The 24,819-nt window shown below is 42.1% G+C and overlaps 1 protein-coding gene across 3 annotated transcripts in view; it reads right to left on the reverse strand.

The window, feature by feature from the left end:
- The window catches only part of WDR64 (WD repeat domain 64), a 115,567-nt gene that overhangs the window by 40,170 nt on the left and 50,578 nt on the right, over positions 1 to 24,819 (reverse strand). For all 3 annotated transcript variants that reach the window (XR_011535314.1, XM_070602319.1, XM_070602317.1), the window contains 4 exons: positions 14,835 to 14,961; positions 11,498 to 11,646; positions 8,975 to 9,098; positions 6,376 to 6,551 (listed from right to left, as the gene is read on the reverse strand). Coding sequence is in view for 2 of the 3 variants with exons in the window: in XM_070602319.1 (XP_070458420.1) it covers positions 6,376 to 6,551; positions 8,975 to 9,098; positions 11,498 to 11,646; positions 14,835 to 14,961 (576 nt within the window). In the remaining variant the exon portion in view is untranslated. The remainder of the gene's footprint in view (positions 1 to 6,375; positions 6,552 to 8,974; positions 9,099 to 11,497; positions 11,647 to 14,834; positions 14,962 to 24,819) is intronic.

The following is a 24,819-nucleotide window of genomic DNA, read 5'->3' on the forward strand; positions in this document are numbered from 1 at the left end:
TCTCTTTTCAATTTGTTCTTAAGACAAGTGTTTATTTTTAATTTGAATATAGTAAAGATATCTTTTTGATATCCTATCTGTGAATATGGTATATCTCTCCATATTTTCAGGTTATTTTTTTATATTCTTTAAAAATTTTTTCACAAAACTCTTGCATAGTTTTTGTTGAATTTATTTTAGGTACCTTATACTTTTGTTGCTATTGTAATATAATAATTTATTCTGTTTTCTAATTGGTTATTATTGATGAGAGGCTGTTAATTCTTGAATTTTGAATTTTGGTTTGGGAATAAAAGCCAAATTCTTAAGGTTGGTTATTTTGCTAGCAGAGCAGAGATCTGTTAGCTTAAAGCAGCTGTGATAAAGTGGAGAGAATATTGGTCTTGCGTGCAGACAACAGATTTCTAGTCTTAGTTCTAGTGAGAGCTTGGGCATAGTACATATCTTCTTTGGACCTTATTTTCCTTATTTGTAAAGTGAGGACTTTGGCTAGTTGAGGGATAAAAGTCCTTCCATTTTGGGGCTGGCCCCGTGGCCGAGTGGTTAAGTTCGCGCGCTCCGCTGCAGGCAGCCCAGTGTTTCATTGGTTCGAATCCTGGGCGCAGACATGGCACTGCTCATCAAACCACGCTGGGGCGGCGTCCCACATGCCACAGCTAGAAGAACCCACAACGAAGAATATACAACTATGTACCGGGGGGCTTTGGGGAGAAAAAGGAAAAAATAAAATCTTTAAAAAAAAAAAAGTCCTTCCATTTTTTAAAGCTTGTGTTTGCAGATGATGTAAGATCTCTGTTATCTCATATCTATGTTAATCTAAAAGTATAGACCCGTGGTCCTCCTACCCACTAGTTGATTCTTTGGTTAGAGTTTGTGCCGTTGTGGGACAGAGGGCATCTCAGCAATGTGCCGACAGTGATCAGATAACAGATCGAGTCCCAGCTAAGGCAGATTCATGTGCCGCCTTGTTCTTATGAGTTGGCTACAGTGGTTTGAATAGGTTTAGCTGGTTTCAATTGAACCACTTAAGACACTGGCTCTCAGACTTGCCAAATTCTTGGAGTAAAATTTAAAACAGAATTTTGGAATATCGACTTAGATTTACTAACATTTAATTTTACCAAGAGAGGACATGGGGAGAGAAGGGGACTGGAAACTCTCCCATCGCTTTGTGAAAAGAAAGGCCGTATTTCAACACAAAAAAGGAGGAAAGGTAGAATCTTAAAATTTAAAAAGTAAAATTAGCTTTATGAAAAATTACCCTTCTTTTCTTCATTTCATCCCTAAGTGGTAAAACCCTTGATCTCAGAGTGGAATTGGCAGATAGGCCCTTAAGAATTGGTGCCTTAGGAAAACAGCAGTTGTCATAACGCTGAGAGCATGGATCACGTTCATGGCTTCGTAAAGACAGATCGTGTGCTTTCATGAATAGGGCCATATTTGTAGACCCGTGAAGTGATGTGGACAGAAGGAAAGCAAATAAAGAGAAGTAAGCGGGCCTATTAGCATTTGAACTATTTTTCGGTTAATTAATCAAAATCTCTGAACTCCCACAGTGCTTTGTTCATAATGTTAGCACAATGATCTCTCACCAACCTATGGTTTTCACCAACAAGGGTTTGGGCGGTGGGGGGAGGGCGGAGGGTCAAATTTATCAAAAATTTTATGTAGGCAGAATGCAATTCTACCTCCTTAAATCTGAGGTCATGAAAAATGTTATTGTTTCCTTCTCTCGTGGCCTATGAAGTTGTCTTCACAGGCCAGTCAGTTTATAATCTGCCCTCCCACTACGCGGCTGGCAGACCATGCCCAGGAGAGCTGGTCCACTGAGGATCTGTGAGAAGACCAGGCAGTTGCACAAGCATTTTTCTGAGACTTGAGAAAATAAAGCCAAGAATATAAGTGCAAGAGAGACATTACATTTCAAGCCATTAAGGACTGGTTTGAAGACATTAAAAAGAAGTACATGAAACTTATGTGGACTCTGCATTAGCTCGTAATGCATTAGCAATGGTGCCTGAATAAGTGAGTGTGACTACTGAAGCACTTTCTGTTTGTTTGTTTTTCAGTGCACCTGGAGTCTGGGGAGATAGCGGTTTGGTACATCTTTCCTCCTTTCCTTGGCAACTCCAACTCTAGGAAGGAACCACCTTCCTGCCCCCAGCAGTTTCTGGGGGCAAGCAGGGAAATGGGGTTTGGGGTTTGGGGAAAGAAAGTTATTATGGATCTTATTCCTCTTTCGGCTGAGCAAAAGCCTGGGGACCAGGGTGGGAGAGAGTCCAAAGTTGAGATTTGCACGTGGTGGTTCATCTGCAAATACGCTTAAATCCCCAGAGGTAATGGTGGAGGGGACAATGTGAGGCTTGACATGTGCCTGGTGCTCCTTGCCTCCAAGGAGTTGAGGAGTAACTGAACAGGTGGACTAAGCCTTCTGTACTTTTGAAATTGGAAGAGTGAGGAGAGAATGGGCAGCAGAGACATTTACCCTTGGTGGCTCCACATGAACTGCTGTGGGGACAGCTAAACCACCAGCTCTCAGGAAGAACATGGCTATGCATCCCACCCTTTTAGGATTGCCACCTCTTGTGTTTTTCTAGTAACCAAGCTCCAGGGAGCAGAAAAAGAAATATAGCTCAGGGGGCCTAGCATCCAGAAAAAAGAACAGACAGAACAGCAGAACAGATCCCAGAGTAACTAGAACTGATGGGAAGTGTGATAACTTGAGCAAATCTGCAGAGTACTCAGGGAAGTTCAAGACAGAGACAAAAACAAAACATTATCTTCAAATTTAAGAATTTAGTTGATGAGCTGAAGGAGAATCAGTTCCTGTTTGAGACTTGAACTAATAGCCTAGAAGAAGAGAAAATATTTCAAAACAGTCGACAAAACTAAAAAGAATTAGACAACATAAAGAAAAATATAAGAGATTTGGGTTCAGAAGACTCAATATACAAATAGTATGGCTTCCTGAATTAGAAAGAGAAACAGATACAGAAGAAACACCTAATAAACAAAAGATAATACAAATTACTCCTGAGCTGGAAGAAATACCTAGGACTGCAGATTGCAAAGTCTCCTGTGGAATTGATGAGAAAAGATATACAAATAGGCGTAATGTAAAACTTTAAACTTTACGGACAAAGATAATGTCTTGTAAGTTTGCAGAGAGAAAGAATAGGTTACCTATAAAGGAAAAAGAACCGGACCAGCAGTTGCTCATTGCCAACGTCATCACTTCATCATCTCTGACTTGAGTGACATATAGACTTCTGATTAAAAAGTCCTGTAACTCAAGAATGCCAAAATATTTCCCAAGAGTCGGTACCAATTTACACCAACATTAGCAGTGTATTAACACTCCTATTATTCTACAGCCTTGCTAAAACTTTATTATCAGACATTTTTTAAATCAATCTATTGGGTGTACTATATCTGTTGTAATTCTAATTTGAATTTCTCGGAGTACTAATAAAGTTTAGCAACTTTTCACATGTTTTTTGGCCATTTGGGTTTTCTGTTTTATGAAGTGCCTGTTTTAATTTTTCTGTTGAAGTGTTTACCTTATTTATTATCTAAAAACTTTGGATACTAATCCAGTTAGTTATTATATATTGCAAACATCTTCTTTAGCTCTACTCTTGTCTTGTTATTAGTTTAGTGTAATCAAATATATCCATCTTTTTCATTATAATTAGTGAATTTTGAGTCTTAAGAGATTTCTTTATCACGAGTTCATAAACTGTCTCCTATATTAATTGCTAAAAACTGTATTGTTTTGTCTTTTAATTAAAGTGTTGAAGTCATTAATCCACAAAGAATAGTTTTCGATAGGAGATCAAAAGTTAGAGTTTTTTTCCATATGACTGTGTAGTTCTCCAAATCTATTTGCTAGAAAGAATATTCTTGCCACACAAATCTGCTATGCCACTTCTATTGTGTTTGGACCTGTTTTTATTCTATGGCTCCCTATGCCCAAACCTCGTTGTCTCGTTTCCTCATGGGCTTAATTATTCTGACTCCGGCTGAGACAAAGTCGCCTTCCTTCAGGATGGATTTGTATGTGTTTTTGCAGGGTGCCTCGTGGAACTTCCAGTTTGGGACCACCTTAAACCAAGTTCATGGTTGAGATTTCCTTGACCACCTCAGCACTGCCAATCTAGGTTGCAAATGCATGTGAGCTCCTCCCTGCAGTCACAGCTTCTCAGGGACAGGGTTTTGTCTCGTCTTGTTTTGCTTTCGTCTTCCCCTTGCTTCCTCCCTGCGTGGGATAGTGTGCCCCTGCTTCCCTTGGCAGCCTTTCCTGCATTGCTCCCCGGAGACTGGCTTCTTTCTTCCTGGTTCACCCTTAGCTTGATGTGGTAAATTTTGGGTCCCAGCATATCGTGGACATGGTAGTAACCTCCTTGCCTTAGACGGGTCCTGGGCCTTGACTTCTTTGCCCCTTCTGACCTGATGAGTCTCCAAAATTGAACCCAGTTTGCTTAGGAAAACGCCCTCAGGACAAAAGCAACAGTGGCGTTTTGGTTCTTAATTTACCTCTCTCATTCTCCATTTGCCCTCAAATTTTTGTCTGCTATTTGCTAACTGCGATGTCAACTCTTTAATGCTAATTAGGAGACTTAGAAAATATTTCAGCCAGAACTTTTAGTTGTTTTCAGTGGAGGGTTGGTCTGAGTAGTCTAGTTCACGAACACCTTATTATTCATATCTAGATATCAAGTATCTAGCACATTTGGAGTACACAAAATGTTTCTTGAATTGTGCTGAATTTAGCTGGAAACCAGTGGAAAGAGAAATCTTCCCTGACTCCCAGATTAGGCCGGCCACCACCCACCATCACAAGCTTCTATGGCACCTTGTGCAGCACTCATAACACCCGGAATTGGTGGATCAGTACCAGTCCTGCTTATTAAATTGTAAGTCCCTTGGTGAAAAGGAAGATATCTTTCTGGTCCATGGTAAACTTTTGGCAAATGCTCACTGAAAAAAAATGAGTGAATGAAAGTATTCTAGAGAATAATTATGTAAATAAAACCATATTTTATTTTAACAAGGCAAATAATAATAAGTAATAAGTAAATAATAATATGTTAATAATAATAAAGTAAGTGTGCTTTCAACATTATCCTTGTTGTAAAGTTCCCCCCTCTGACATTAATAAAAATTCCCTAAACACCCCATACATTTACTGTTGTATACCTTACCAGAGTTTTCCTGTATTTCTTTATTCTCTCAATCCTTAATGAACACCTACTCTGGACAGAGCAAGAATACAAATATGCATGCGAGGTTTTCAGTGCTCATTAAGTTTAATCTATGGATTCTGGGGACAGGGAGAACCAGAATAATCAATCAAAACTCCACAGTTAAACTAAAACAGTTTTCTTGTAGGAACAGCACCATACTGCTTTTTGCAAATCTTATAAAAGGAGCGTTTGTAACAACAGACCTTATATGTTAGGAAGGGCATGTAGATGGTCAATTGCAGTAACTTGAAGTGAAATCAACACCCTGCTGTGTTTTAGAGTGCATTACCAAGAAATTCCTTTCTCCAGTGCCCTTTAGGATTCCTCGGACAACATGGAAAGGACATATTGAATCAGGGAAGTTTTTCACTCCTTTTTTCCAACAGTAAGGCATTCAGTCATCTTAATCAATGCTGGTACTTCATGATTACCACTCTGATTTGAGACTTTTTTTTTCCTGATCTTAGCTTTCAGAAGAGAATTAATAAAGGCAATGAGTCCTTGAGTTCTCGGCAGGGAGAGATCCACTCAATAGCCAGGATAAATGATCTAGCTTGCATTTTGAATATGAAGAAGGTATTAGCATTCTTAGCTGGGAATAGACTCCAGAAAAAAGAAATTAGCCTACCTCAATCCTCCCAAAACAGCTCTGAGCAGATTGCATCATTAACCTTAGGTAAACAAAGCAATTTTGATGACAAACTGAGAAAGTGACTTGAGCATCCCTGAACATGTTATGGGTGATAAGGGACAGAGAGGAGTCATGGCTCCCTTTCACAGTGCCTGCTGGGGAGCAGCTCTGCCAGGGAATTACCCCCAGATGAGGGTATAAGCAATGTCGGAGGTGGCAGCTGTGTGTACGTTTAACCTTTCTGATACCTTCTTAGAGGATGCTGACTAATCCTCAGCCAACGCTGGATGAGTGGGATGCTGTGGCTGAGCAGCCACTGTTTCCTGCTCTTTGCTTGTACCTGGGCAAGGTGAATTAGGAGCACCCAGGAAGGGTGGCGGGGGACGGCTATCCTCAGCTGGCTGGCAGGAAGGGCGTTAAATGGGGATTATCCAGTGACTCAGTTGACTTTCCCGAGAAGAGCATGTAGGGTACAAGTATGAATGTGGGATTGCCAACCTGGAGCATTTTGATCTTCCCGTTGCGCTCCAGGGCGAGGATCAGATACTGATGCTTCTCCTGAGCTTTCAGGAAAACCAGGCGATGCAGCCAGTGCTCCTCCTCCTTCCAGTCCTTTCCTTCTGGCAACACTTTCATCTCTTGCCCGCTGCCGAAGTCCCAGATTTTAACTGTTCCTGAGCACACAGAGAAAAGACTGTGTGGTAAAAATAACGTGTGGAAGGCTTGGCTTTTATCTCAGAGAAAATGGATCTAATTGAAAGCTTGCTGCCGACAAATTATCTTCTATTTATTTCCTCCTAAGACTGATGTGTGAGTCTCGCTGGCCTTGCTGTGCACGTGTATTTCTGTGTGCCTTGATTTGTCACAGGCTGATGCAAAAGCACAGGACCAGGCAATGACTGGACTCTTGTGACAGTTTTCTTTGAAACTCTCAGACTCCTGTCTGAGCTTTCTGTCTTAAGTGAATCTTTTCTGCCTTTAGTCTCCCAATGCTTTAGTTTGCTAAATACCCCTCGATTTCTGTCTATCGAATATTGTGCCACAATTATTATTAATAGTAAAAGATCATTCCAATAATGTCACATTTCCTAAGGTGCTGCATGTTTTAGGCCGTTAGCTCTCACTGGGTCATGAAAGGTGTAAGGGAATCCTGGCAGGTGGAAACCATCAAGCTTTGAGTTGTTTTGTTGGCTACATGGGAAGGAAATGCAAAAGGAGTATCGAGTTTCTCCCTACATTTGACATAATACTTTCTTTATGGTTAACTTTGTTTGTTTGATTTAGGGGATCTTGATGAAAGGGCCAGGAGGGGTGCTAATCTAGGTAGACGCTGAATGCCTCTTTCTACGTCCTTACTCGGTGTAGAGAATTATCTTCAAACACGGGTTTTTTCCACAGTCACCTCAGGTTTAGGATCCAGTGGACTGCCCCTCGCTGCACTTTCGTCCTCTCCCAAAACTCAGCTCTGCCCTCCTGCTTCTATCCCAGCTCTAATGCTGCTGGACATTCAGAATGTGTTCACTGTGCTGTTTTCCTCCCTTATGCCAGAGTTCTCTTCATCAGAAATACTCATGACCCCCATCATTTGTTTGTTTGTTCACTAAGAACATCATTTAACATCGCTTAAACCCTCCCTATTTACCCAGCACTGTGGTAGGAGCCGGGGATGGAAGGTGAACAGGCGTAGTTCCTGCCCTCAAGGATGTTATCGTCTTGTAGGAAAATAGTCACACAAACAATTAAAAGAAACAATCATGCTCCCATTCATTCCTGGGTACGGGGACCATAGTCTCATGGCCCAGATTTCCTGCTCCCTCGGGACATTGGCGGTCAGATTTAGTGGGGCAGAGGGCAGGGAAAGGTACTGCTTAGCTCTTTCTAGGTGGTGGGTGGCTGGGAGTGAGAGGGACTGCTGGCTTGTGGGCGGAGCTGCTCTGGGAGTAACAGACTCTTACTTTCTGTGGTGTCCTAGACCCAGGATCTTTGTCAATTAACATACGTGTCTCTGGAGAGGACAAACTGTCAATATTTAAAAGAATTCTAGACTTTAGCACTAACAAAATGAAATACGACTTGCTTGCATGAAAATAATACTATCTCAGTGATATATAAGAATTGCTTAACACTTATGCCTGATCATGGTTGTGCACGTTGCTCAGACTTTCTATTATAACTAACCGTCTCATGTTTGCAGCGTGTGCTTACAGAGCAGGAGGACTGCTTCTCAGGAGCTGTCCCACGTGAAGAGTGGTTGCAGTATTCACACCCCGTCAACTCAGTATTCATGAGTTTACTTCACGTGTATTATTATCTGCTCACACTTTAAAAATCAGACTTCCACATCAGGATGTTCACTTAATCCATTAATTGGCTCCCAAGCCAGAATATATTTGGTCAATACATCCCTAGATTAAATATATTCTGAGTAGTGCATGTAGTTGGTCATAGTGTCTAGATAAAGCAATTCTTTCATGGCAGTTCAAAGTGAGGTGAAAGGTGAGGCAGGCCACAGCTCTCTAGTTCCAGGAAGTTCTATGCATCATCCACAGCTCGAGGAGCATCAAATGACACAGCATAGCCTGAGCCTGACAGCCTCTCAAGTGTGATATGGCACATGCCCTCAAGGACCTTAGGCAAATCCACCATGGAATTCTAGGTGTTATATAACAAAGTTGGCTGGATGTTTGTCTGGTCCCCAAATCTACTGTCAGTAAAAATATTATCAGCAAGCACTGTATCTAATGTCTATCCCTTAGCTGATGGTACCCAAAAGTAGAAGGACAGAACGAGTCAGTGCGACATAGATGAGTTCCACCAAAGATGGAATGAGATGGTTTGTGTGGAAGACTTTTGCAACCTGTAGAACAACTATGTAAGTGTAATGTCAGGTATTGATTGTTTTGAACATCAACATCAGGACACTAACGCCCCTCAGAGCAGAGGCCCTCACCATTCAGTCAGGCACTGCCGTCTCATGCATGCTCACATATTCCAGCCTGATCCGCGCTCTCCCACTAACCCAAACAACTAATGAGTTCCTAGCATGACTTCTCAGGACACTAAAGCTGGGAGGCCATATTCGGGATGTTCATCTGACCATTATATGCTCCTGTGGCAAAAAGAAATCCAGTCTCATCAATAGCTGCAGAAGTCAGTTCAACGTTGAATCCATGAGGGTCTAAAATCTGGTATATTTGGAGGCCAGTCTCAAGTTCCCATACCTGTAGGAAAGGACAAAAAAAGTCAAATAACCCATATGCCCTTCCGTTTTTGTAAAAGTTTTACCGTATTCAAAACAGCCTCAAAATTGGTACAATGCACATCTAACACTTCTTGCAACAATCTGCTGTGAATTTTGATTTGAGCAAAGAAAGTTCTAAAAGAAGCGGTTCTTTAGATTCTGAGATTCTAAGATTCTGAGATTCTAAGAATCTCATAGTTCCTGCACTGTCCTGGAGTGTGTCAGTTGCATATGTGGGTGGCTGAGACAAGCAGTGACTCTATTCCAGGCAGACCCTGGCTATGGAGGAAGTAGTCAATGGCTGCTGTGAGCATGAAGCAAGATTGGCAGCAAGACAGAAATGTAACAATTATAAGTCCAGTAGTCAAAAAATCAAACTGGATTTATTTCCTCTGGACACTCATCCAAATTAGCCAGGAGTCATGGGCCAGAATCTCTGGTTAAAAGCATGGAATCCGAGAGAACCCTGAGGAAGGAGCTCCCTGACCTTTCCAAGGAATGTTCTGATTAGGGAGAGAGAGAGAGAGAGAGAGAGAGAGAAGAGGGGCTGAGATTTCAGAGAAGGCTGTCCGTGTAGTCAGGCTGGGTGTAGTCAGAAAATCCAGAAACTTGTCCAGACTCCTCATTGTCTCTCTTTGGAAACACAGGAGAGGCTTTAGACCTGGATTCCTTGGGTCTGAATCTCTCCTGCTTCGTGGCTCTGCTATGTTCACATGTCAATTAGATTGCCAGTGAGTAGTAACACTGAGCTGGCAACACCGAATGGTTGCATTCAAGGCATGTGCGGATGGGGGCCGCGTAAGCAAAGGGCCAGGGATGAGAAGGTGCCTTGTTCCTCCAGGGAGCTGAAAAAAGTGATTGTAGCTAAAGTGAAAGAGGGAGAGGGAAGAGATGGAGCTGCTGAAACAGTGGGAGGCCATAACAAAGGGCTACCCATGGGGAGGTGAGAGAGCCTAGACCTGAATGAAGCCAGTGTGGCCTAGAGCCTGTGCTTTTCAGCTCTGTGTCCCCCTGGGTATAGACAGGTCCTTAAGGGAGAAGAAGAATGGGTGTCACTACATGAATAAGTCTCAGAGGTCTCCCGTTTCCAGGCCTGAAGTAAGAAGCCTCTCCAACCAAACAAGTATGGAAACTCACCTCTTCCCCCCAATAGGGGGGACATTTTCCCCTTAAGATGTCAGTATTGTGTGAAAGCAGGACAGGTTTTAATTTTAGTTTCCCTCACTTATTCTGTAGGCATTGTCAGAAATAAGTGATAACTCAGTGAGCTCAGGAGATTTGGGTCTGAGAAAATCTCCAGCAGATGAGCACAGAAGGTCAAAGATTGAGAGGGGATTTGAAGGGTCTCCAGAGGAATGCTCTCTCGTGCTCCACGTCTCCTATGGGAGAGCATGCGTGAAATTAAAGGGAACACTTGAAGCAAACACCTCGAGCCATCCCTGCTAGATGATTTCTGTGGTCGTAATTACAGATGCAGTTGGGATGGCCAGGCACCCTGGCTTCTAGGCAACACAGTGTTGATAGGGCCAGAGGAAGGCAGAGGAAAGGACCTGGATGTTCAGATCAGACAAACCTGCCTTCATATCGCAGCCCTCATGTTTAACCATCATACGACCTGGTGTGAGCTGCTTGACCTCCCTGAGTCCTAGTTTCCTCATCTTTAAAATGGAGCTCTATACATCCACAGAGAACTATTGTGAGGATTAAATAAGATGATTAATTTAGGGCAGTTGGTACATATCCCACACCTACAGGGGTTACAGTAAACAGCTACCAATTTTTTTCCCTTCCTTTTTAACATACCTTCCTCACATAACTCAGTTAAATATACATATATACAGTAATAAGCTGCATAACAACGCAATTTGGTCAGTGCTGGTTTTGGTCAATGCTGGACCGCATAAACAGTGGTGGTCCCATAAGATTAGTATCATATAGCCTAGGTGTGTAGTATGCTGTACCATCCAGGTTTGTATAAGTGCACCCTGTGACGTTCACACAATGACGAAATCGCCTAATGATGCAGTTCTCTGAAAGTCACACGTGACGAGATATATATTATATATATTTTATATATATACCAGTGATTTTTATATATATACTAGTTCTCTCTCCTTGATATATTTGCTTTAAAATTCCTATTTTGATAGTAAAAACTTGCTTCATTTATTTAATTGAGCATGCAGCTTAAGAGCAAGCAGTCTGAGATGGCTTAAATTATTGGTTTTCATGTGTTCATGAAAGCTTAAAAATGGCTCTAATGTAGGGTCTCATCATATGTGCCACTACATTTACTTAATCACTCAAAGACTTACCTGTAAGAAGAGAAAATTCTATCTGCTTTGCCTTTTTCTTTCTGAAGAGCCGATATATACTCACCTTAATTATGGATTCAGAGCAGATAGTTAGCACTTGGTGAAAATATTTGTTGTAAAGCATGACATTGATTTCTCGTTCGTGAGTGTGAGGAATCTGTTTTGTGTCTTGTATCATCCTAGTCAAAGGATACATGTCCACTACACTAGATCCTGGAACAGAAATAAGAATCTCATAGCTAAACAATATCAGAAGTTTGGAAACAGCCAATCAGTGGGATTAGTAATATCAAGGCCTAGCAATCTAAGGAGGTGAAAACACACTCATTTACTCTAGAACATTTTTCATAAATAAAGCAAATGTGATTCAGCCAGAAAAATGCCTTCATATTGGGCTTCATTAATTTTCAAGTGCAGACGGTTTGGACTTCATTGATATCCTCTTTCAGTAACCCCTATTTCCCTGTTTTTTATGGTCTACTTTTTTCCCTCCTGCCTGCTGCACGCCTCTCCATCTGGTGCACAGTAATGACGGTGACGGTCAGCCTTCTGCTGAAGGAAAGCTTCCTTAAGTGATTGGAACGTATTGTTAGAGAACCCTTTTCAACCAACGGATGATGAAGCACTCTGTAAACACGGTCTTATTAAATGTAAAGAATGAGAATGACTGGAAGCCAGTGCTTGCAGCATCGATAGTAAATAAGATTAATTTCCCAATCACCATAGTGAAGTAGACGGAGAGCTGGTACTCCTTACTTGTATTTTTCTAAAGGTGTTTGGTTTTACAATAATATTATAAACTCCAAGTATGGTTGACCTCTCAAAATCAACTAACTATGTATTCTGTTTTAGCGTAATGTCTAGAAACATAAATAAGAATCTCAAAGCATTTCATGGCTCAAACAAAAAGAAACTTCTTTCTTATTATATTGACGTGGAAATTAAGTTACCCAAGGCTGACCCTTTGCATTGAGCTTCTCAAGTCTCTCCAAAGAAATCTCAGCTTTAGGAAAAGTTTCAGCAGGAGTTACTAACCACTTTCCTAAGGTGTGTGCATTTAAAATAACATCCGCTCGTGTAAAGCGGGACTGAAGGGCTATTCTGGTGATATTTCCCAATTCAAGCACCTCAATATGGAAATATCAGAGCAGTGTGGTCGCCAGATAATCAGACAACTCTTGGAGCTTCTTGGGCGACTCTTGAGCACTGTACTGACGGTAACTGACTTCATCCAGGACTGACATCAACAAAGCGAGACACACTTATGGACAAATGGCCATCCTCTACATTTTTGGCTAGTTATACCGCTACCACGGAAAGCATGTAGTACAGAGAACGAATATGGATTCAGGAGTCAGAAGCTTCGGGACTGAATCCCAGCTCTATGTTTCAACCTTGTGTCCTTCTACTAGTCAGTTGAACTGTTTGATACTCAGTTTTGTCATTTCTAAAATAGGATAAACAATAATTCCTACCTCACACGGTGGTTGTGCAGATCAAATGAAATTAAGTACATGGAAGCATTTTGTAAAAGAACTATACAAATGGTAGTTGTCTTAATTGAGTGATAATAACTCCAACAGTGACAGTAACAACAGCATATGCGACACAGCCCTTCCAGAACGTGGTGCTGCTGTCACTGCAGTCTGGATTGCTATGTGTGACTGCTTCGTTTGAATCCAAGCATGATGTACAATCTGAGAGAGAAGCTTCATGGAATTCTAATGTCAGGATGACAGTTGCAGTCAACGCATTCAATTTTAGCTTTCAGTGATTAAGCAATATGCAGAGCTCTATATTTTTGTAAGCAAAGTACTATCAGAATTACATAAAAATTGGGAAGAAACTTTGATTTTCTTTTTTTTTTTGTCTTCTTACTTGAGTCCTTAGTTATTCTGACGATAAATGGGATGGAAATTCTGAGCCCAGTAATCAAGCATGCAAATTGGGGCACTAAGGGAGAAAATTTGCTTGCAGCCACCGGCATGTTATTTTTAGAGGAGGTAATACAGAGGAGCATGCCTACAACTAGAATTAAGTTCTGTTTGACAAGGTGGAAGATTACCTATCAAGCATGATGTACTAGTTCACTCCTAATCCAGAAAAACAACCCAAACTTACAGATAATCATATTCTCTACCAGCAGAGATAGCACCAACCTCCTCCCTGCCCTAATGAATCCCACAGGAGCACAGAGCAGGCCGTCAGAGGGAAAATGCTTAGGGAATGCATTTTGGGTTGGTGTTCCAGAAGGAAGTACTGTTAATATGGTTCATTTTCTTCCCAAGCCTGAGGCTGTGCATATGGACAATGTTAAACCTAAATGCCTAGGAGAGTCTTTTGTCTCTTTAGTAAGCTTGTGTTTCCAAGAGGCAATGAGAAAAGGAGGCACCAAATCCTTTGGCATCAGCACTGGGGATCTGTCTGCCATCTGAGTCTCTATCCTCTCTCTTTACTGTTCTTCGTCTAGAAGCAAAGGCAGGTGGGAGGGTCAGCACCGTCCTTCTTTCTTTTTTTTTCTTTTGGTGAGGAAGATTGTCACTGAGCTAACATCGTGCCAATCTTTCTCTATTTTGTATTTGGGATGCCACCACAGCATGGCTTGATGAGTGGTGCGTGGATGCACCCTGGAGATCCAAACTTGTGAACCCTGGGTGGCCAAAGTGGAGTGTGCAAACTTAACTACTATGCCACCAGGCCAGTCCCAGCACCCTTCTTCCTGAGTAACTATCTCATTACCAGAGTGCATGGGGCCAAATTGCCTTGATGAATAGAAGGGACCTTGACTCAGCATGCTGATGCAGCCACTCTAAGATGAAGCATATTCCTGCTCCCAGGAGTCAAAACACAGCTGGATTGGCTGCCTATGTAGCAACAGGTTACATCCCACTTCTCTGCTTAAGCCATGCCATGTCTTCCTAGATCCAAGAACTGAGAGCACTGACCTGGTCTTTTCAGAGCAGCACAGCGACACATTTCATCCACCCAGCCATGGAACGATAGGAAGGAGGGGAATCGAATTAAATATATACTGTGATGAATTACAGTTTATAAATTCCCCTTCTAGTTTGTGTCAAATGCTAGTTTAAAAAAGGTTAAAAATTGGGGCTTGCCTGGTGGCTCAGTGGTTAAGTTCACGCATTCCACTTCGGCAGCCCAGGGTTTGCCGGTTTGGATCCTGGGTGTGGACCTACACACTGCTTAGCAAGCCATGCTGTGGCAGGCGTCCCACATATAAAGTGGAGGGAGATGGGCATGGATGTTAGCTCAGGACCAATCTTCCTCAGCAAAAAGAGAAGGATTGGCGGTGGATGTTAGCTCAGGGCTAATCTTCCTCAAAAAAAAAAAAAGGTTAAAAATCAAGATATGAGTTTTGGTTGCCACTAATTGGGTACACTTACCTGTAACAAGCATGCCGTGATTGGAATCAAATATCATGGAATAAATCTGCATGTCTCCTGGTCCTCCCTGGCTGTCGTGGAAGACTTGTAATAGTGACAGAGTCTGTATGTCCCACACCCTGAAAACCTGGGGAATAAGGAACATAGTTCACCACATTTACACTGTACCTTCCCTGCTCAAAGCTATTTATGGGAGGCATTTTCAGAGTCTGGAATATGCTCCCAGATACTCACAGCAAAGTATGATTTATATGATGAGCACACCTTTGCTAAACTCCAGTTTGGTTCTTGGTTCAATGATTGTTCATTAATATCAGAGGAAAATAGCAGCAGTGATTAAAAAGTTGCTTAAAGGAACTGGATTTTTCTATCATTACAGAAGGGAGGGGAAAGACAGTATTTATTATTCTTGAAGAATTTGGAGGAATAATAAAGACTGCTCATGACTTACAGTGCAATTGAAGCCACATTTCTCTTTACACGATGGTTTAGAAAACAGAAGACTATATTTCAGGGGGAGAGTTTCAAATTGCTTTCATGACTTATGAAGGTGGGAACACCTTTCTAAATGAGATTTCTAAGAGCTTCCCCTCTTCCTGCCCAGGGAAGAATTATGGAAAGCAGTTTTTATGGTGTAGATATGGAAAGTGTGTAGATATGTAGATGATGTAGATATAGAAAGAGTATAGGGAAATAGGGTACGAGAGCTCTGCTTTGAGGGAAAAAAGAGAACTATGTAATTACTCAAATAGAACTTAGGTTGATAGACGAGAATAGAAAGAACAATGAAGTTCAAATTCAGCAAAACTAGGTCAAGTTTACCCTTGTCACTTGAAATAACTGGTCTTAGTCTTCTTCATTATTCTCTTTTTTTAGCAAGTTGCAGTGTGATTGAATTTCAGAAATAAGTGTGATTTGATCAAGGATTACATTTCCTAGCGTGCGTCAGCCTTAATTAACATTTTCGTATTATAGTAGTTATTGTTAACCTATTAAATTGGAGTGTTTGTTGAATAAATGAGTGATCATTTTATGGAACTACATATAAAACTCTAATAAGGAGTTTTGTTAACAGAGAAACTGACTTCTAGCTTGAGACGCTTATATTGAGTTAACAGAGTTGAACGCTTCACTACCGCCAAGGCAGGTTGGTCCTTCTGTGTAGGAGATGCAGGGGTCTGAGTCACGTGATTTAGGGAACTGCTAAGGAGGCTTTGCGCAAACGTGCACCCTCTGTAGCCAGTGTTCCTCAGAACTTGTACAGTTGGAAGTCACTTCCTTTGTTCTAGTAAAAATGCAGATTTGGAGGGAGTAGCTAGAACACTGAGCCTAATCAGTCTTTTGTATCATAAACTCCGCTGGAGTTGGCTCAATTTTATTGCTTTGGCTGGGACGCGTTCACGGTTGGCAGTCTACGCATGTGTACGCACCCTGAGTTGTGGTTGGTGGAAAGAACAAGGGACGAGGCGAAAGAAGATTTGGGTTTCAGTTCTAGTCCATCGTTTAAATTCCTTGAGCTCGGTTTTGTCATTTCTAGAACAAACACCAGCACCCTTCGCTTTGTGGAATTGATGTGAGTGTGTTTTGAAATCTGTGATGTTCTCTATAGAGTAACTCTGTTTCTTTTTTATTTCTCTTTTCAGTGTTCAGTTCTTTGGGTCTTTTGTATGTTTTTAAGGAAGCGATGATGGCTGGGCTGGCAGAAGGCACAAAGATCTTCCTCATTGTGCTGCCTCTCTCCTCTAGGCTTTCCTGCTGCCTTCTTCCCATGTGCCCTTTTTGTTACTGTCATAGCATCTGCTTCCTATTTCCAAAAGCCCCTTTCTCTTTCTGGTCTCACTGCAGTCACACCTACTCTTCCTATCATCTACAGCTAACTCATCCTCTGTCTTTAAATCTGTCATAAAGAGAATTAAAAAGCTAGACTTCAGGTCAGAATAGCACAATAAGTTTATGCCTTGATGTGCGTTTCTTCTCCAAACACAGATAAATAGTAGAGAAAATATGAAAACAAGAAAGCAAAAAGAAACAGGAAGTCTTCACAATAAGATATATATCTCTCTATAGATCTAAATAAGAGAGAGAAACAAAGCAATGCCTGGGCTGCAGCAGAGGCCTGGGCACTGGCTCTGCAGCGGGCACTGGCAGCAGAACAGCTCCTGTGGGGGAGGCAGGACCAAAAGCTCACTCACAGCTCCAGGGCAGAGCCCGGAGCAGCTCTCCCAGGTCAGAAAAAGGAGACTTTTCTCCTTTTCTGTTTTCATCTGGAGGTCTAGCTTTTTTTCTTATATGGGACTAGTGAGAGGGGAGGACACTGCCTTCCGACCAGGAGCTAAACCAAGGCAACCTCTGGCCCAGGGGCTAGACCTGTCAGTAGCCTGGGGCAAAGGGGCCATGTGGAGGAAAGTCATCGATGTGGAGGAGTGAGCATATGGACACACACACACACACATGTACACACAAAATGAGAGAGAGAGGGGCCTGCTGGGTGGCGTAGTGGTTAAGTTTGTGCGCTCCACTTTGGCGGCCTGGGGTTTGCAGGTTAGGATCCTGGGCATGGACGTAGCCCTGCTCGTCAAGCCATGCTGTGGTGGCATCCCACATAAAATAGAAGAAGATTGGCATAGATGTTAGCTCAGGGCCAATCTTCCTCACACACACAAAGAAAGTGAGAGAGAGAGAGATATAAATATTAAAAGGAAACTATAATTTTTACAAAAATGTAGAGAATGATATCTCTATAAACAAGTTGAAAAGGATTTCTTAAGCACAAAAAGCATGAGCCATAAAAGACTGATACATTTAACTAAATTAAAATTAAAAACCTCTGTTCAACCAAAGTAACAATCACAAAGCCACAAAAGATAGAAAAAACTCAAATGTTCACTGGCCAAGTTGGATGGCTCATATGTGGAGCATACACAACAGAATAGCACGCAGCAGTTAAAATAAAGGAACTTGAGCTATATGTAATAACACGGATAGATCTCAAAATACAGCGTTAAAGGGAAAAAAGGGAATTTCTGTAGGATTCATTCACTATATTCATAGAGAACATTGAAACATGCAAAATAAAACTATATATTGTTTAGGGACACTTAGATATGTACTAATGGTATAAAAACATGGTACTTGTTCAAAGTTAACAAAAACTCAGCAAAAATGTATCTCCTTTGGACTGCTTCCACCGGTCACCCCTTCAACTTTGATGCTCTTCCTCTAGATGCCCATGATACCTGTCTGCATTAGTAGCAATTAGCAATTGTAACATGGTGGCATACTCAGTGGCCTTCCCTACTGCACTGTAGCTTCCTTGAGGGAGGAACCATGTCTGATTTGGTTCCGTTTCCCTGTCTTCTGTATTCTCCTTGGTTTGCTTGGTTAGTTGGTTTTGGTCTATTTGCTTGCTTATTCCCCCCCTTGGTCCAGTAGGAATTTACCATGGTGCAGCACTGCATGGACATTCAACACTTTTGTTTTTTTGCTGAGGAAGATTCACCCTGAGCTAACATCTGTTGCCACTCTTTGTCTTTTTGTATGTGAGCTGCTGCCACAGCATAGCTACTGACAGACAAGTGCTGTAGGTCTGTGCCCAGGAACTGAACCAAGGCCACCGAAGCGGAGTATGCCAAACTTAACCACTAGGCCACTGGGGCTGGCCCCAATACTTTTTTTAATTGAATAGATCAATTAATAAATGGGATGGCTTCAGAAAACATAATTCATTTACTTTATATCTTCTTCTTGGTGCCGTTGGATTGATTCTAACTCCTAGCACCCCTGTGTACAGCAGAGTGGAACCCTGTCTGGTCTTTTTGCACCATCCTCTCCCCTTCCAGCACTGTGTCAGACAATGTTCGCTGCTATTCACAGGATTTGCATGGCCAACTTTTGTGGAAGTGGGCGCCCAGGTCCCTCTTCCTAGTCTGTCTTAGTCTGGAAGCTCCTCTGAAACCTGTCCACCATGGTGACCCTGCTGGATTTGAAATCCCAGTGGCATAACTTTCGGCATCACAGCAACAAGCAGCTGCCACAGTATGACCAACAGATGGATGGTGTGGTTCCCTGACTGGGAAATGAGTCCAGGCCACGTGGTGAGAGCACTGGATCTTACCCACTAGACCACTATGGCTGGCTACTTTATCCTTAGGTGCTCATAATGTATTAGTTACTTTGGAGGAAAAGAGAGCAGCGATATTAATTAGGCTCTCCCGAGTCCAGTCCTCTCTCACTCTCTGCTCCCAGGAGTTGACAGTGTGCCTGGGGTCAGTATTAGTGCTTCCAAGCTTGAGAGAAGAGAAGTGGCGCCAGGTCAGCCCTGAGGGGTTCTGGGAGGGCAGAAGACTTCAGACAGAGACTGAGTTCATGTAGAGAGAAAATCTGAGAGGACAGGCGCCTTCCACTAAAGAAGCCCCGGGGTGGCGGAATGGAGTGCTTATAAATTATGAATTAAATGTCGCATGCGTGTATAGAGAGCTGAAATTACAAGAAATACTCACCTTCTAGTAGCAGTATGAATAATAATGATTTCCAAAAAAATTGGGAATGGAGTTACGGACATGTTTTTTTTTTTACACTGGGAAAAATTCAACTACAGGCCGATTAAGCTTTGAGTATAAAATGGAAACTGAAGTTACTAATCCCAAAATATCCAAGAAAAGGACCATAGAAAGGTGTCTCCTGAAGCCTTTTGTGAGGAATAATTAATAAATAACGATGAAGTAGAAACATTTGAAAAAATCTGCATGTGTACATGCCAGGCGTGAGGATTGTTCTCATTCAACTGTGTTTCCTGGCTTTTCTTCTTGGAAACTGGATGCCAGTCAGTACTAGCCAAAGGTATTAATAAGGTGCCCTTTTTTTTCTTGATGTGTGTTTATTATAGAGTGACTATAGCAGAATATCTGATGTCTGGGAGTTGTTCGTAGCTACACAAAAAAGGAGTTATAAAAAGATGCAAAACTAACGTGACATACACAATTCGTTATGTATCAGATCGTTATGGAGCTCTGGGCTAGGTGCTACAGAAGCAAAAGACCAACAGAGACACGACCACTGTCCTTGGACAGGTCTCAGTCTGAGCCGGAGACTAGACAGAAGACAAACCATTACGAGGCATTGTAAGAAATGCGCCAACGGAAGTTTAGCATCGTGCCATGATAAAAATTGCACGGCAGAAATCTTTAGAATTGTAATATCATTTAGGTAGAGGGAAGGACATGAGGAGTTCACTATTTTCTGATTTATCAAGGGAAGCTGGGAATTTTGTCTCTCTTCCTAATTTTACCCAAAGGCTACAAGCGGTTAATAAGATTCTAGTCCCCAAATGAATCAAATTAGCGTTCCATGATTTTACATTGGAAGAGCCTAAAAATAGCTGAGGTTGTGAAACTCTTTTGAAGGAAACATAATTACTACAGATGAATGGAATATTGAAAAACCAGGGTACGGGCAACAGTGCGGTACAAATTTATGTTGGAAGCATCCAACATTATTTACGTAGGGAACTCAATGCAAAAATGTATTTATTAAGTTCTTACAAGTAACTTAACAAGAAGAAAAGTTTTTTTTTACTTGTGTGGAACTAAAACTGTTAATTTTGTTATCTTCTCACATTTTTCCTGTGTGATAACTGGCAAATAAAAAATGAAATGAAGACATCCAGTGTGTCTTTTAAAAATTAGCTTTTTAATTACCCAATTATTATATGTGCCTAGTAGACAATTTCAAACAGTACAAAAACCAAAGTCCCCCGTCCCACCCCCCATTCCTTCTGGGCTCCCCGGCCCACTCCTTAGGTTAATCATTGTCGGAAGACACTGCCTCTGGAGGCAGACTACTCAGCTGAATCCTGCTTCACCACTTACTAGCTGTGTGACCCTGGGCAAATCACTTAACTTCTCTGAGTCTTAGTTTTCACATTTGTAAAGGAGATCATACCAGTACCTATCTCATAGAGTTATCATGGATGTTAAATGAGGTCCCGTATTTAAAAAAAAAAAGGGCTTACATCTATACTAAGGCATATTTGACTACTTAGATTTACCTCATTCTTTCAATAGCTGAATAGTATTCCGTTGGATGAGTGCCTCATATTTTATTTTAATTAGCCGCTTACTGTTGCACGTTAGGCTATTTCCTTTATTTTCTCCTAGTGAGGCAATAGTGAGCCTCTGTGTACTTGTAAGTTTGTAGAGTAGTGTAAACTTAACTGTTTTCTAAATTCCTAGGAATAGAACATTTGTGTCAAAGGGTGTTAACATTTTAAGTTGTAACACCAGCTTTCATGATTAGGTCCCATACCTAGGAGAATTGAACTGGATGTTTTTATAACCACCAGCTTTTGTCATCAGTGATTTTTGGCAGTTTTGCTTTACTTACTCAACTAGATTTTCAGCTCCTTTGGGCAGAGATTACATCAAAAGGTGCGCAGGCACAGCCCTGATACAATGTGAGGCCCTCAGGCTCAAATGTGGAGCCAGTCACGCAGTACGAAGTCAGGATTCCTGGTGTAGCCCTCAGCCACAACCCGTTTACCAGCCAAGGAACAACGTCAGGCTTTTCTGGGAACCACATCTACTAAGAGATGAAGGTTAACGTTAACAGAATACCCAGATGGTTACTTTAGGTGGGCCATAGTGAATGTGTGTGTGTGCGCGCATGTACATCCATGTGAATCTGGTTGTGTGTATGTGCAAGGGGTCTGAGGGCTCTGAAAGCTTATAGGAGTGGGAGGGTGAGAGAAAGTCTAGAGGATACAGTAGTCTCATAAAGACCCTCTGAAACACAATATGGACCACGAAGGAAATTGTCTAAAGGGCAAAAACCAAACCCAGCAAGCTTATCAGATGCACAGTAACAGCACAGTGGCCCCGGCTACGTGAAGAGACAGCGAGAGGCACAGACGAAAGGAAGCTTCAGGTAGGACGAGATCCCCCTCGTCTGTGCAGGCACATAGCCCCCATGGCTGAGAACCATCAACAGGGTCTTCTTTTGAAGATTGTCAGTGAGCTGCCCTGGGGTGACAGACTCAGGGAAAACAGCAAAGCCTGTTCATAAGCAAAGAGCAATGCAAGTTGAGTACAGAAGCCCAAAGCATGTGCCTTCACTCCCTTTCCTTACTTTGTACCTTTTCTTACCAAATGGCCAGAGATTTTATTGGCGAAAGCTTCCTAACGTATATATGTGTGTGTCCTCCCCAGAAAATTTTCCTCCAGCCACTCCGAGGAAAGTTTTGAGACAAATAACATTTACTCCCGAAAATGATGCAAATCACAGTTCACCCAAAAAGGAATGTCCCAAGCAGCAGAGCAAGGACAGAAGGTGGCACAGTTCTGGAAGTGGTGAAACGAGGCTCTCAATCACGGACACATCCAATTATCCAAAAGTAAAACAAGCCAACCATCTTGACCTTACTTCATTTACAATAATCCCGCACAAAAAGAAGGCACAAGGAGCAAAAGCCAGGAAAGACTTCTGAGCTTCACAACTAAAGACAACATATTTTAGAGGGTCGCACTTCTTTCTATCCCTGGGTCTACTTCAAGAGCACACATTTCTCACTCACCAAAGAGAGACAAACCCCATGTTCCTCTCAGTGAAGGGTTCATGGAGGACATGGTATTTCACTAACTTTTAAAGGATGGACAGACTAGCTGGGAGCGGGAGGAGTGTTGTCTCAGACAAAGGTGGGGAAGCACAGTGTTTGGGGAAGAGTGTGGTGAAGCTTAGAATGTCCGAAGGTGAATAAGGAGAAACAAAGCTGGTAAGGAATTCTAGTTCCAGACAACAGAGAACCTTAAAAACTAAAAAAAGTTTGGACTTTACTTATAAGGCATGACGTGCCCTTGGAGAGATGTAAGAAGACAGGGACGAGATTATCCACAGGTTAGGGGATGAATAACATGACAGAATAACATTTGGATGGTTTGCAGATGGAAATGACTGTGACGTGGGGGGACGACAGCCCCTTTTAATACGGCTCCCTCAGCTGGGAGCCCCTCAGTGGGGCTGCACTAAGATCATGGCTCTGGAAGAAAAATGAGGGATCAATATAAGAAACGTTTCAGAGACTTGAAGACTGGCTTATGGTAGGGGTTAGGGAGGCAGAAGTTTCGAAAGTGACATTGAAGTTGGTTATGGTTCACCAGGAAACAAATGATACCATTAACAGCTAGAGGAAAATCAGAAGTCAGGAAAGGAAGATCTGAAGTGGAAAATAAATTCAGTTTTAGATATGCAGGAAAGTTTTAAAGGATAAATAAGAGCTAGATGGGGGCCAGCCTGGTGGTGTAGCGGTTCAGTTCGCACGTTCCACTTCTCAGTGGCCTGGGGTTCACCGGTTCGGATCCCGAGTGCGGACATGGCACCGCTTGGCATGCCATGCTGTGGTGGGCATCCCACATATAAAGTAGAGGAAGATGGGCACGGATGTTAGCTCAGGGCCAGTCTTCCTCAGCAAAAAGAGGAGGACTGGCAGTAGTTAGCTCAGGGCTAATTTCCTCAAAAAAAAGAGAAAGAACTGGATGGTTTGTAGTTGAGGAAAAGGAACCTCGAAGATAGGGAAATTGGGCATAAGAAGAAGAGAAAGCATGGCTGATGAAACAATGTTCTTCTTGGTGCAGTTTTTGATTAAGAGCATAAGAGGAGAAAGATGATTTAGGTAGGAAGAGAAACACTTGTTCTTTGGCAGGAGGAAAAGAAGTGAAAGTAGGTAAAAAAAAAATACAGAAACATTTTGAGGTAGAAATGAGGGAAATCAATAAAGTGACCTCAAAATTCTCAGTTTAGTAGAAGGTGAGGTAGCTTGCGGAGAGTGAGAGTGGCGTCGGGGCAATGGGAGAGTAGAGAAGATTTGTTTAACCCTCGTGGAGACTTTTACTCAGCGGCAGGAGAATATAGGTGACTGAGCAGCATCTGAAGTGTGGGTGTTTTAGAAAGCCTCACCTATTCTGTGCTATAGACCACATCCAAAGTCTACACCTGTGCGGTCACAAAAGAGGTTCACAACAAACGTGGGTAGGTCAACACGAGTCCCATCCCCACTGGGGAGCGAAGAGAGCACAGGCCTTTCTGATAATTGCTGATGTTTATTGAGGACTGGGTTACATGCTTGCTGCATTGTCCCATGTAACCCTCACATCAACCCTATGAGGGAAGGACTCTATTCTCCTCCTCAACTATCTCAAGTGACTTGCCCAAGGTCCCAACCTTCAATTGGCAGAGCCAGGGCAGATGTACCCAATTTTAGAGGCCATTCTCTTAGCCACGCTGCCTGGAAGCGAGACCATAGCCTACTCTTCACCTAGGACAATGTCTTAGACAGGGTCATGGGTGAGATGAAGTCCAGCCAACCTGCAGGCCTGGCTGGCAACCTGTCTGGCTCACTCTAACCTTCTCCACCTGGCACCTCATTTCAGGACGTTGCTTCTTGCTCTGACACACCCACAGCCTAGTCAAACTTCGGCTTTTCTCGGCTTCCTTCATATCACTTCCAAAGTGAAAATTTAAGAAAAATAGCAACTTTTAAACACCCATTTGCAATCTGTTATAAATCATCAAAGCGTGTATATCTCTCCTCCTCATAGGAAAAAAAAAAAGAAAGAAAAAGAACCCTTGTTAGCCAGAGTTGTGCTTGAGATGGTTGCCAACCATTGTTCTTCTTGGTTTTGTTAATGAAATGAAAGGAAGTGAAGTTTATATTTCTCTCTGCAGTTTTCAATGTTTGTCAATTCTTCAGGAGCAGTGGCTGTGACATAGCTGTTAAACACTTGAGCTCTGTGACTAGAAATACAATTTTAGCAGTTGGAGGAGAAATACATTTTTAACAGTTGCAGGAGAAAGTAATATGCTGGTGGAAAGGCTGCAAAAACTAGGAGGAAGGATAAAAATCTGTTTTAAAACCTGGGGAAAAGGCGTGTAGTAGGCACAGGACTAGCCAGTGATTTATTAAAGCTTGACGTGATGAAAGCTAATTTATATGAAG

Source organism: Equus przewalskii, chromosome 31 (assembly GCF_037783145.1).
Source record: "Equus przewalskii isolate Varuska chromosome 31, EquPr2, whole genome shotgun sequence".
Lineage (NCBI taxonomy): Eukaryota > Metazoa > Chordata > Mammalia > Perissodactyla > Equidae > Equus > Equus przewalskii.